This window comes from Elephas maximus, chromosome 24 (assembly GCF_024166365.1).
Source record: "Elephas maximus indicus isolate mEleMax1 chromosome 24, mEleMax1 primary haplotype, whole genome shotgun sequence".
NCBI classification, from domain to species: Eukaryota; Metazoa; Chordata; class Mammalia; order Proboscidea; family Elephantidae; genus Elephas; species Elephas maximus.
The window spans coordinates 4,863,684-4,878,430 of NC_064842.1; the positions used below are offsets into that span (position 1 = coordinate 4,863,684).

General features: G+C 38.9%; 1 protein-coding gene across 4 annotated transcripts in view; it reads right to left on the reverse strand.

Moving 5' to 3' along the window:
- USH2A (usherin) overlaps window positions 1-14,747 on the reverse strand; it is a 906,431-nt gene that overhangs the window by 270,876 nt on the left and 620,808 nt on the right. For all 4 annotated transcript variants that reach the window (XM_049868234.1, XM_049868232.1, XM_049868231.1 and 1 more), the window contains 3 exons: window positions 12,711-12,874; window positions 4,100-4,309; window positions 2,577-2,779 (listed from right to left, as the gene is read on the reverse strand). In XM_049868234.1, the coding sequence (XP_049724191.1) occupies window positions 2,577-2,779; window positions 4,100-4,309; window positions 12,711-12,874 (577 nt within the window). The remainder of the gene's footprint in view (window positions 1-2,576; window positions 2,780-4,099; window positions 4,310-12,710; window positions 12,875-14,747) is intronic.

Below are 14,747 nucleotides of genomic sequence, written 5' to 3' on the forward strand. Positions count from 1 at the left end.
GGTTAGAATGGAGAATCTTAATTCTAAAGTATTAGGCATTTCAAGTAAATGCATATTTTAAACGAAGTCAAATTATCTCTGATATCATACTGAAAATCCTTGAAATTTGATAGTCAATTTTCCAGAAATGCAACTGTTATTTCAGGTGTAGTACTCCTCAACTGGGAAACCCTGGTGGCATAGTGGTTAAGATCTATACCTGCTAACCAAAAGCTTGGCAGTTCAAATCCACCAGGGGCTCCCTGGAAACTGTATGGGGCAGTTTTAGTGTGTCCTTTAGGGTCTCTATGAGTCGGAATTGGCTCAATGGCAACAGATTTCATTTTTAATTTTTATTCTTGAACTGTGAAAAGTTCACAATAGCACAGTTTTGGGGAATAGGAATGTCTTAGTCACAAGTAACAAAATTCATATATTGAAATTAAATTCAGTCTCATAGCTCCTCGTCTGTTTCCATGTCTCAAATCTGATCAAAATCCTACCACTAACACAAACCAATACGAATGAACAGGTCTGAAACACTTGAATATCAAACCTTGCTCCACGTCAAAAAAGGAGTGGGTCATGCCCCCACAACCCCCAGGGAACTCAGCCCCAGGTTGTGTTGTGAGTCCTAAAAAAGCAATATGGGGTCTTCATGAGTCAGAACAGACTGGATGGCACCTGACAATGGATAACAACAACAAAGCAAACGCATCGGCAGCCTTTTGGGAGCTCAGCCTGATTTCTCCACGCCCATCGCCATCATCAGGTCCATTCCGACTCACAGCAAACCTACAGGACAGAGTAGAGCTGCCCCATATGGTTTCTAAGGAGTGGCTGCTGGATTCAAACTGCCGACCTTTTGGTAAGCCCTGAAAGAGGATAGATAATACGGCAAATCCTCTGTCAATTTCCTATGCTAACCTGTTCTCAAAACTGTATTTCTAATTATTTTGAGTATGATTGTTACTGTGTAATTTGATCTATGTTCCATGTACACACACAGACTCACTAAAAGAGCAATGGTCATAAACAGTCTACATACCCCAGGCTAACTCAGGTGGGTTAATGGGAATCATGGAGTGTGATGAAAAACAATAAACACACCTTTCTTCCCTATCACACATCTTCTTAGTTTTCTCAGAAAGCAAGCACTATGCGTGGTAGTAGAGGAGGCTAATACATTCACTGTAGTCAAATGGTTATGTATGCTTTACCTTCAAATGTGGCAAAAAGAAGATGATGGGGAGATGAAGGAGATGGCATTACTAAATAAACAGAGCCAGTGAAAAATTTCTGTGGTTAAATAAAATTTTTGTGCTTTAACATCTTCTTGAAAGTTATTTACAAAGCTTTTTGCAAAAAAATTATTTACAAAAACTTTAGGAGTTTAGTAAAAAAAAAAAAAATTACTAAACTGCAGCCTTTCTCTATAAACTTCAAGCATCTGAAGACTCTCCTTTTATCACTTATTTGCTCATTTGGCCTTGTTATCTTTTATGTCTTAGCAGGCTAACAAGATTTCTGACTCCGTAAGGATATGTTTCTTGTTTTATATGCCTTATTATTCTCTTCAGTTTTTCTGCTTTTAAGGTTAATAGACCCTGAAGAAGGTCCATGAGGTGGGCCTCGGATGGTCAGTACATTCTCTGAAGTTAAGTGTTAAATTTTGTCACGTATGTGCAGAAACATTTTTCTAGGGCAGGGTGCACTTACTCCATTAGATCCTCAAAGAGGTCCAAGGGGCAAAAAGTTTAAATACCTCAGCGCTCACATAGGTGGGGATCATTGAACATTCGCTGGAGGATGAGTGGATACATACTTTTATCCTTGGATAAAACCTTTTACTATTTGCTCGTCTGCTAGATACTCATTTATATTTTCTTGTTGCATTTAGAGGATCCTGGTGGCGCAGTAGTTAAGAGCTCAGCTGCTAATGAAAAGGTCAGCATTTCAAATCTACCAGGCATGCTCTACTCTGTCCTATAGGGTCGCCATGAGTTGGAATCGACTCGATGGCAATGGGTTTTTTGGTTTTGTTGCCTTTAGAATCCCAGAATACTAGAGGTGGTAGGATGTTTTAAGTCACCTAGTCCATTGTACTTACAAAAGAGAAAATTGGGGCCTGCTGAGGTTATATAACCTCCCTGAAGTTGTTAAATTAGTAAGTAGCAGACAGAGGAATAGAAAGAACGTTCCAATATTCCTAGGCTGATTCTGATTTTAATAACAGTGAAAAAAACAGGAAAAAGGCACACTGCTTGGCGAGGCTTATTCTGAATGTGTGATTTGCTTCATTTTGTGGGTTAGAATATCATTATCATCCTTATCACCGTCATTTTCCATATTATCATGGTCTTCTCTCCAGAGACCCACGTGTTTGCCCACAGCAAACGGATATAATCCTGATCAATTTCCCTGTTCCGTCTCCCCCTGCCACCAAATAAATAATCTCTAACCAAGTTTTTTTCTTTTTTTTTAACCAAGATGGAAGATTCCACTTAGAGAAGTCACCAAGCATGTTTTATTTAACATACCCATAAGCTTAACCATCAAAATAATAATAATAATTTTAAAAAATCCAACGTTCTAACCTGAATGTCATAGATAGTGAAGGGAGACAGGCCTCTCAGGACGAACGACCCAGGCACATCCATTCCAGTCTTGTAGAGCTTATTATTTACATAGATGGAACACTCAGTGACAACACCATTTGGGTTTGAAGGAGATGTCCAGATGACATGTACAGCTGTGCTGTTGATGACGACAACCTCTGGAGGAAGCAAGCCCTGAGGCTCTGGAATTAAAGGAAGAATCTGAATAAACTCCAGCTGTCTCTGAAAAAGCACTTGCTAAGCTAAACGCAGATCCATACTTAGGTTTAGCGAAGGGTTCACTGCTTATCTGCTGGTCTCTGATGAAGTCATCACAGTCCGTAGGCCTCTGGAAATTGGCTTATTACACTCTCAGTTAGAAACCATAGGAATTGGTGGCGAAATGTTTTATACCACCAGCATAGTGCTAATCTTCAACCCTATGTGACCAGTGGGATATGATGATAAATTATTCACTCATCTGCATCGCTAACACATATCTATTATTTGCCTCTTCTCCATCCTTTCACTCCACACCTCCCATAAAGAAAAAAAAGAAAGAAAAAAATTGCTCCTTAAGCAAAATATAAAACTTAAATGCACTGAGGCTGGTGGAACGTGAAAAATCATTTGATGTTACTAGCTTGTAACTCAAGCTATATGAAGCAATAATGCAATATTGTCATTATGTAAATGATTTTGAATGTTGATTACCATAGGTAATGATGAAATCTCACATTAGAAAAAAAATCTTGCTTAGCGTTAAATTACACAATTATTCAAGCTTGTCAGAAATAACTCTGCAGACATCTATTTTTATCATAAGAACCCATCTTAACTAGTTGAAGGATTGTCCTTGTAATCCGTTCTATTTTATAAACAAAAGGTGCTGACCTATTGCACCAGGAAGGGAGATGGGTTCCACACTTAAAGTGCGCTCCTAATGACCTGGAAGACTTGCTTGGGAGGTAATGACATTATAATGTTTATAATGAGATTTTATAAAGCCAAAAAGATTAGAAAGACCATTCCAAACACATTTCAGATTCACAAGTTGCTTCCCTTGCTTCCTCCCCCTTGCTAACGGGCTTAGAAATGAGTCATAGGCGATTTTTCTCAGTGGCTGAACTTCCACCTACAATTTCTGGTGACTCAGGGAGGGCCCTCACTGCTTGGCTGTCATTTTGAAAAGCATACTGCTTCAGAGAACAAATCTTAAAAAAAAAAAGTTTCTAAATGTCAACATTTATGGATGTGAACTTGGCTCCAAACTAAGCATACACTGAAAAGAATAGGAACAAACGGGGCTAATACCCCATTATTAGAGCCTTGTGCTGCTGTCTCACTGGGACCACTTACTGATCTGTCACTTGACAACAGCAAGCACTTAAGCATTTTAGCCCGCCTCCCTGTCCCCCAACCCGGAAGTTTCATAATGGAGGATGACCGCTCTCGCCCCGACAAGAATTAATCAATCTCATTCACATTTCTGAGGCTGAGCATTCCTTAAAATCTGGACTCACCCCCGTCACCAGTGGTCGCGTGCACGACTTCACTGTTGATGCTGTGGACGCCATTGAAGACCGAGATAAAAATCCGATACTCTGTGTTTGGGTTTAAGTGGCCAATGACATGGGAGTTTACATCTTGGAGGATTTTTAGAGATTCATTTGAGGTAGCAGAACTCCAAAAAAGTGTGTAGTATTCAACACCGCCCTGTAGGTCTTGAAGAGCTGTTAATGTTAAATGCAGCACAGTGTAAATATGACAGATTTGAGAAGTTTTTAGGGGAAAAGACAAACAAGACATTTTATCATGAGCTGGGTGGTGCAAACAGTTAACCCCTTAGGCTGCTAACTGAAAGGGTGGAGTCCACACGGAGGCACCTTGAAAGAAAGGCCTGGTGACCTACTTCCAAAAAATCAGCCACTGAAAACTCTACGGAATATATTTCTACTCTGAAACACCTGGGGTTGCCATGAGTCGGAATCAACTCGACGGCAACTGGCTTTTCTTTCTAGAATGAGAAATGAAGAAAGCTTATGGAATGTTCTTTATGGTGATTGCGGTTGGGATGGTTTTTATTTATAACAAAGTTCATTTTTTCCCCCAATCTCATAATTAGTTGGGTATCCTCCCTTACCTTATACAGGAAAGTGAGCTTTTTAACTCCCCCAAATGCTTTAATTATGCTATTTATAATGACTTAGCTAACCTTCAAAATTTTGATATAATATTTATGAAAGAAAGAGCATCATAAAAATATACAATACATGGAACCGCTTCTGTTCATCAGTTACATAATCCTAGAGAGAAGCCTATGCTAATATTCAAGAGGGCATCTCCTGACCCAGATCCCCGAATGTGAAGCGTGTTTTAATATGCTAACAACACTTTCTAAAGTTTCATCTTTAGAAGATGTTTATGTTACACATGGGTCATTGTATCATGTGCCCTTAAGGAGTGGCCAAGTAGGATTCTGAGATGATAGTCAAATTTATGTCAAGGCTTTCTTCCTTTCTCCTAGTTCAACATGCATATATGATATAATCAAGCTCTTGAAGAATGCCAAAATCAATCATTTACCATTTCACATGTGTTGTTGTTGTTGTGCACCGGGGAATTGATTCTGACTCATAGCGACCCCATGTGACACAGTAGAACTGCCCCATAGAATCTTCTAGGCTGTAATCTTTATGAGACAGATCTCCAGGTCTGTCTCCCTCCGAGCCACTGGGTGGGTGTGAACTGCCCACCTTTCTGCTAGTAGCCCATCGCTTAACCGTTTGCACCGTACATAACTCATCAATTTCTCAAACCTTTTCCTTTCAAAGGCCAGTCTATTGTTTTCTTTCTCCGCTTCCACCCAATTTCTCCACTTTTAGCCCTATGTTCTGCTTCTCATTAACTTCCCACAATGATGCTTTGAAAAGAAGTCATAAAAACAGCCATATTTTCTGAAGTAGGAAGTAGTATACTGCTCTACTTATGTCGGTATTTTTTAAGGGTTTTAAGCAGGAACTATTACTTTGATTTGTATTATTGGTGGACTGGCATGTTGGTTTACAAGCTTCCTGAAACTGTATGTAAAAAGATGCTTGAAGACCAGTTCAGCAGCACTAATCTAAGGATTGGGAGGAAAGAGTGGCGATTGTCTTCTCTTCTGGTCATTGAAGGGCAGTGCCTCTAATACAGGAGATCCCAGCACATTGCTAAGTAAGGAATTATGGCACTGGGAACGGTATGGTTTTCTTTTATGATCTCTTTTCATTAAGGTCTTAGGGGTCTTGTATAAAAACTGAATGCTAGTTCCCCTCTCCCCGCCCCACTTAAGAACACTACTGCTTTCACTTTATCTTTTACAATAATTAAAAAGTTGAGGCACACCAGTATAGCTGGAAGATTTTCTTAGCAACTAATTTGTAAAACTCTGGGCTTTGAAATGTTTCCTTTCTCTGATGCCACAAAATGTTAGCATGTTTAATAATGAGATAAGTATTAGCATTAGCAGGAACTGGCTGTTGATGTCCATTAACACTGTCCTAAATGATGAGAAAAGCCATTGGCTGTGTGAATGCAAAAGTTCCTTCTCTCACTGAAATATTTTCTACTGGCTTATGGTATTATTACTCATTCACTTATGGTAGCCAAGGTATAATGGCAAGTATACGAGATACCTCTGAAGTTCAGGTTGTGTTTCACAGTGAGTTGAGTAGGCTGCTTCGAAATTTAAGCCCTAGATATATAATACTAATAAAAGTGCCTTTAAACTCTACTTACAAACATAAACTCTACTTGCTTACTTAATTTATTAAATGTGCCTGATACCTCTTCTACCAAGTTCCAATTAGTATATCTATGTACATACATTAAAAATATTGGGACTAGCATCATAAGTTCAAGGAGAGGGAAGACCTTATGTTCAGTGGCTCAATGAAATCCTATTAAATGTCCATTTTTAGACACACACCATATGCTAGCCCCTCTGAACTAGAACAGAACCACGGTAGGAAAAGACAGCAATGCAATTCCATTATTTATGTCTAATTCCAGGATGTAGAGGCTCTGGCAGCAAGAAAACAGGCAGCATCTTTGGGCAACATGAGCCAGATTTCTGTACTGCTCTGTTGACACTTGTCTTTCTTCATCATGTAGATGTTACAGGTTAGAGCCCCAAACACAGAAAGATGGTAGGTATACATTATATCACACTATTCCTAGTCATCATGACAAGTTTTGGCTGCAGTCCATACATGGCAGTATGCTTTTATTGTTTAAATAAGGTCTTTAAACATCAAATCGGCTCTTCCTAAGCTGGTGAACTGTCTAAGAAAGACAAGATACATCCCCAGTTCAGTAGACCAGGACAAAATTGAAGGCTGCTGACCCTGAGTTTACCTCTGCGAGTGGAAAGCTATTAGAATTGAAATAGCAAGTATGAGGAGCCAAGTAAACTCCACCCGTCCTGTCTATTGTCAAAAGGTGGAATTGAATGTATTTCCCCCTGTTTAAAGAGGAAAACATAAATTAAAAGGCTTCTTTATAGCATAAGGTAAAGGAAATATTGTCTAGAACCTTCAAAACAATAATTTTTTTAGATATTACTTTTATGAGAACAAGCTAGAGGTTTTATAAGACATTTGCATGATGTCCTCAAAAAAAAAAAAAAAAAAAGGCAAGCCTTTATGAAAAAGAAGGCTGTGAAACAGATGCCTACATTAATGAAAAGACAGACACAAAGTCAGGGACGAAAGGGATCTGCTTTAAAGAAGAAAGGAAAACAAGGAAACTTAAAAAGCAATGTCGGAATTAAAATCTAAATGGAAAGCAGAAGTGAGCAAGTGAAAAATGCATAATATCAAAGAATGAAGAGGAAAATGACTAAGAAGAAATCTATGAAAGTCAAAATTATAGACATTGAGGGCAGAGAATAAAAAAAAAATCAAATTGAATGAAATAAATAATTGCAGATATAAAATACCCTATAAAACCTTGCCTGAAATGATGTATGTCTACAAATTAAATATACTAATACAGCTTTGGTCAACATAAAGACAATAGATTTAAGCATAGACATATAGAACATTAGGACATTTCAAGGGTGAACTGAAAATTAAAAGATCATCTACAAAGGAGGAAAAAAAATCAGACAAGTTTCAGACGTCTCATCTGCAAAGTTAAATGTCAAGACAAGGGAACAATTACAACAAGTTTTGAGGGAAAATATTTTGCTCTAAGAATTTCATGCATCTCCACATTACCGTGTGTGTGCAAAAATCAAGAAAGAATTTCTCAACAGGCAAACATTAAGAGCATATACAGCTAATCTATTTAATTTACTTATCTTTTCTGATAACATTATCCAATAATATCCTACAGGAGACCCAGAGATGAATCAAGATCAAGAACTCAAGAGTGGAAAAGTTTAAGGTTTAATGATAAGGATTCGGATCATTTAGAGAAAAATAATTGCAAAAAACAATTAAATATGCATAAAAAATTTTATAAACTAACGCTGAAAATAGTAAGAGAGAAGGGCAAAGAAAGTAATAATACACTGAATTCTTTATCATAAATAAAATAGGAAGATATGGAAAATTAGAGAAAGACATCACTAATAACTAATAGGATTGTAAATTTGTACCTTAAAATCCACTACAGAAGATAAAATTGTAATGAAGATTCCTACCACTCGCAGTTAATCATGGTTTTCCTTCCTTGTTAAATAGCTAGACTTCATACCCTAGGCACCTTGCACCTGGATGAGGTTATGTGAGCAGTTTGTATCGTTTTTGGACAGAGGCATTAAAGAGCAATTACTCATCTCTAATTTTTTTTTGATCGTTTGTCTAGAGTTTCTAGGCATTGCAAACAGTTAATGCATTTGGCCGCTAACCAAAGGGTTGGAGGTTTGAGTCCACCCAGAGGCACCTCAGAAGAAAGGCCTGGTGACCTACTTCTGAAAAACCAGCCTTTGAAAACTCTCTAGAGCACCGCGCTGCTCTGACCCACACGTGGTCACCGTGGCCTGGAGTTGACGCCACAGCAACGGTAAATTATTTGTCTCTGTTTTTTTCCGCCTAGAGGAGATCTCCGAGGCTTTAGGGACTAGAGGGGCCGCTGGGAGGGGTCTGGGTCTTAAATGACCCACGTGAATTTGGAACGTGATCAAGAAGAGTGATCTCTCAATCTCAGTTTTGGTTTCTGTGTGAAGCCCATTAAACAAGATAGAAAACATAAGAGGAATGATGGAATGTCGGCTTTGGAACTTGTTTCATTTGGGACTTCTTGAGTTCGCAGTATTCTGTGGCAGCCAGATGGACTTAGAAATTAAACTGTGAACATTTGAGTCATAGTTGTATTATCTGGAGTTTACATAGGAATAAAAAAAAAATACTAGCTCGTATTTACGGGGGCATTCTACTCTGTCCTACAGGGTCACTAAGAGTCAGCATCAACTCGACAGCAATGGGTTTGGTTTTCTTTGGTTTACGTGTAACCCATGCTTTGTAGACCATATAAACATCCGGGATTATTGCATAATCAAGTTCATTTCAATGAGCTGAAGAAAAAGGCTGCAGCCTCTGGAGATGATCTTTGCTGTAAGATCCCATTTTGCATGATGATCTTCAATTTTCGTTCAGAAATGTGATCTTAGGTGGAGCAAGTTCTCAAAAATAGAACAGGTCCCTCTCCTCCGTAACGGACTCCTATATAATTTAACACTGCTGTTAGATACCCATTGCCTTCGGGTCGATTCTGACTCAGTAATCCTATAGGACAGAGTAGAACTGCCCCATAGAGTTTCCAAGGAGCGCCTGGTGGATTCAAACTGCCAACCTTCTGGTTAGCAGCCGTAGCTCTTACCACTATGCCACCAGGGTTTGCTGCTGTTAGATGGACTAGTTGAAAGTCCATTCTGCAATAGCAACTAGATGATGCTCATGTTTAGAGGTCATTTCTTGGCTTACTTTTTAAAAGAACAGCTTAATATTAGATATGTCTTCTAGATCTTTAGCATTTAGATCAGGGGTTAGCAATACAGCCCATGGGCCAAACCAACCCAAGAAGTGTTTTTACATTTTTATATGTTAACAACAACAAAAATCAAAGAAGAATAGTATTTTGAGACATGTGAAAATTACTTGAAATTCAAGTTTCAGTGTCCATACTAAAGTTTTATTGGAACACGGTCACGCTCATTCACTTAAGTGTTATCTATGGCAGCTTTCAGAGGCAAGAACAATCACTGCCTTTGAATTGTGGGGTTGGCAAAGAATATTGAATATACTATAGATTGCCAGAGGAACAAACAAATCTGTCTTGGAAGAAGTATGGCCAGAATGCTCCTTAGAAGCGAGGATGACAAGACTTCGTCTCATACACTTTGGACATATTATCAGGAGGGATCAGTTCCTGGTGACCGGAATCACGCTTGGTAAAGTAAAGGGTCAGCGAGAGTGAGGAAGACCCTTAACGAGATGGACTGATACAGTGACTGCAACAATGGGCTCAAACATAGCAAGGACTGTGAGGACGGTGCAGAGCCTGGCAGTGTTTTGTTCTGATGTACATAAGGTCGCTATGAGTCAGAACTGACTCGATGGCCCCTAACAACAACACTAAGCATTAGTTTCTATCTTATAGCCCTTTTCTGAGGATTGCATGAATGATTTAAGTGAAGATGTTTTTGTATCTCTGCTTATAAAAATCTGATTTTCACCATCAATATAGTTTGCCTTCACTGCGTTTCATTTAGGTAGAAATGTTTTGTTTCATTACACAAAGCAAAGATAAGAACCTCAAATCTCCATAGGGGTCAGGAAGATGGGACTGGGTCAGATGGTGAACACGTCTAAAGTGGGAACCACTACTCCGTGTCACCTGATTAAATTTCTCTCCAGCAATGTGGGAATAGTTTTGTCCAATTATTTGATTTTTCAAATGAATAAAAAAAATTATCATCTTTATGTGAAATTTTCTGACTATTAAATGTTCATGAATTATTATTGTTTTCAAATAATTACTTTCTTATTATTAAACAAAGCATAGAAACCAGGGCAAAACAATGCATAGAAGCCGGGGAGGTAAATAGGGTCTATGTCCGCAGTTCAAATCCACCAAGCACTCCTTGGAAACTCTATGCGGCAGTTCTACTCTGTCCTGTAGGGCCACTATGAGTCGGAATCGACTTGACGGCACTGGGTTTGGTTTTGGTTTGGTCCTGCCAGTTTGCAGCATCTACTCTAAAAAAAATATTAAAGAAATGGAGTGATTGTTAGTGGGGACTGGAGGTTGGTACATGCTTTTATCTCACATTATATCACATATGTAAGGCTAATGTTAAAACTGGCCCTTCTAAATTTTTTAATAGCTTATCCTTGTTAATCTGTGGTTGGGAAAAATGTACCAGAAACATTTTGCTATCAAGATGATATACACATATAGAGGCTCATAATGAAGACAGAATATGTTTTAAAATAGATATACATATATAATTGTTTTTAAACTTAATTTAATTTTAATTTATTTTTGTTGTTGAAAATGTACACATCGAAACACACCAATTCAATGATTTCTACACGTATGACTCAGTGACATCGATTACATTCTTTGAGTTGTACAGCTATCATCACTTTCCTTTTCCAAACTCTTCTTCCTCCATTAACAGAAACTCACTGCCCCCTAAGTTTCTTATCTAGCCTTTCCAGTTGCTGCTGTCATTTGATCCCATATGGACAGCTCTTTAAAAGAGCACAATCCTCCAGGCCTCTAGACCTTCTTTAATAATTAAGCTAAATTATTATTTGGTATAAAGAAGTCTTCAGGGGATGTTTTTGGATAAAGTTCTTTTTAATAAGCAAATATTTACATATATATTCATGTGACTTTCAACCACAAGGCACTTTTCATCTATAACTTTGTGTCTCTTATCATATTAGATAGACTATGTACTGATTTTATCTTACCTATCTTTTTTTTTATCAAGAGATCAATTTGAAATTAAAATTGTAATAAAATAGGTGACTCACAGCGTAGTGACTAGTTAATTTACTTAGGGTAGCAGGGTGCACAGAGGAAGAAAATGATAATGCAGCAAGCTTTCGAAGAGATGACCCTGTTCTGAGAGTTAACCTTTGTGCTCACAAATAGTTGCCTGAAAATTTTCTAAGGTATGAATGGAAATAACAGCAGATTGCATTACCTACGTCCAGAAGGTCAGAGGTTCAGATAACCAAGGTAATGAAACTTCAGCGAGCTGCTTCAGATCTATTAGGTTTGTCAGTTTTTATAAGCAAGCTTACTTCAGGCATGCAATTTTAACATAAAGGACCTATATTGGTGAAAAGTCAGCAGCCGGATCTTAAGAGAAGTATTCAAATGTCGTAGGAATGGGGAGAGCATCCGCCTTCTTGAGTAGGTTGGCATTTCTGTAAAAACTGGCTGGTCTGATGGGAACGGCATTCCCAATCCCAGTGGAATGAAGGAAGAGAGAGAAGGTCCAGGAAGGTTATAGAAGTAGGAGAGAGATGTTGCTTCTCAAGAAGGAAGCTTGGCTCTTTATTGTTTGTTTGTTTGTTTTTTTTTATGTGTACAGTTGCCCATTCTTAATTTGAGTACCCATCAAAACGATACGTTCAAGTGCTAAGCTCTGGTACCAGTGACTATGACTTTACTTGGAAATAACATTTTTGTAGACCCAATTAGTTAAGTAAGCATGAGGACATTCTGGAGCAAGGTGGGTCCTAACCCAATATGACTGGTGCCCTTCTGACAGAAATAGACACAGGTACAGAGACACACAGGGAGCACCCATCCGATGACAGAGGCAGAGATTGGGGTGATACGTCTGCAAACCAAGGAACACCACGGGCTGCCGGCTGGCGCCACACGCTAGCAGAGAAGCATGGCACAGATTCTCCCGCAGACAGATTCTCCCTCAGAGTTCTCAGAAGGAACCAACTGTGCCAACATCTGGGTTTCGGACTCCTAATCTCCAGAAGAGGGAAGGTTTTTTTTTTCCCTCATTTTCAGCCACTCAGTTTGTGGTAACTTGTTACAGAGGCTCTAGGAAGCCAACACAGGTACTAATAATACATTCAGGGGAAACGAAGGCAGGAGCAGCTTACTTACTTGGCTTAGTCCATTCCACGTCTACAGCCGTGTGGTTAAGGACACGTGCAGTGAGATTGGCACCTCTCTGGGGAGGACCAGCTAATGTCGTCACAGCTGCCTCCTGGCTTGGTGTAAAACCCACGCTGTTGTGTACAAAGACCTTATACTCGTATGTTGTAAACCTAAAAGGTTGTTGTGAAACAGTCATAAATAATTTTCTATTTTACAGAAGCCAAAATGCATGATTTACTTTTTCCTCACGATATACAGGATTTCCTTAATGCACGCTTCCCTTTTTGTTTCCCACAGAATACATTATTTTCTTTTCTCTCCCTCCATAAAACATACCATCATTTTTGTATTTCTCCAGCTTTAACCAAAGCATCAGGAAAATATTTTATCAGGAATGCCAAGCAAATACCACTATTTAAAACAAGCGTGGTTTATCGTTTTCTCATTCTTACTGTTTTCAGAAGTGGTGGGGATTACAGCTCAATTCCAGATGCAATTACAAACCTGGCAACCTGCCAGCTTTCTATCTGAATGTGATCCAGAGAGTTCTATGCTCTTCTCTTGGGAAACTCGTCGGTTTTCAAATATCAGAATCCCACATCCTCATTTTCTCCTGTAGCTCTGCTTCTCTCCCGTAATCTCGTTGGCAGACAGATAACCCCGAAATTAAATCGTAACTGTGACCAAAGTGAACAGCATTCTCCCCATGAGAGTTTTGCTACAGTGAGCTGTATTTTGCTGTAGTATGAACACATTTACATGAGTCTATACAGAGGAAACTACTGCTTTGCAGAAGGAGAAGCCTGGACACGATGAGTTGATAGGATGGGGGCTTTCCAAGTCATGGATTACACTGTTGATAGAGTAAGGCTGCCCAGTCTTCATTCCTTGTGGCTTTCTCAGGTAGAAGGCTATCAGACTTTCTTTGGTTCAAATTGCCTGAATAGGAAAGTGCTATTTATAGACAGTTAGGCTTTGACTGGACAACAGCTCAGAGCAAGAAACTCGCTAAAGACATTGTGGTAACACATGATTGTGCCAAGGGCACCTAGGACTCAGACAAACAGCAGTCTCAGAACATCACTGACTAATTTGGGTTTAATAGATCATCAAGTGTACCTTTAAAAAAAAGAAAGGAAAGAAATGTATTTGTAGAAAGACATTACGTTTAAGGGTTTCTTTGCCCAGTAATCAGCCACAGTTACCCAGTCCTGGTCTCAGAGAATTGAAGCCCCCCCACCCTCAACCTCCAAATGCAGGGACCAGAGTATTTGTGTCAGTAAGTCACAACCTGAAAATGGTTTGCCTTTAGTCCTAGTAGCACAGGGCTCTGCTGGTCATGGTGCAAAGGGGAGGGTACCTTTCACAGGACTGTGCTAAATAATTTCACCAAAAAGCATGTCAGGATTCTCAGAGCAGTTTGCTACCACCTATGTGGAAATCTGCTTGCCTCACCCTGTTTCTTACTCATGGCCCAAAGATATGTGTTTATCAATGTGTTTTGCAAGACTCTGCCTCAGTCACACTTAAGAGTGGTGGTTCTGTTGTTGTAGCCAGAGGTGAAGACTCAGTGACTTTTTGAAGCTGTTTATCCATTTTCTCTACATGAGTACTACTATCTGATCTGAGGACCTTCTATATCTTTCTGCTTTACCATTTCTTCTCGTGTCTTTATATTCTTTCTTTCTCTTATTTCCTTCTTTCCTTTTCTTTATTTCTTCTTTATATGCTTCTTAGCAAGTGCTATATTGGTTAAGAACTATGGCTGTTAACCAAAAGGTCAGCAGTTCGAATCCACCAGGCACTTCTTGGAAACCATATGCAGCAGTTCTACTTTGTCCTATAGGTCGCTATGAGTTGGAATTGACACGATGGCAATGGGTTATATAGTCCTAAGACCAAGAACACGCAAAGATAATAATAATAAAAAAATAAATAAATAAAAATAATAATAGTTAGCATTTATTAAGTACTTAATATGGGTCACTACCACCAGTCTGTAAGTTTGTTGCATGGTGGGTACTTGCATGTTGCTATGATGCT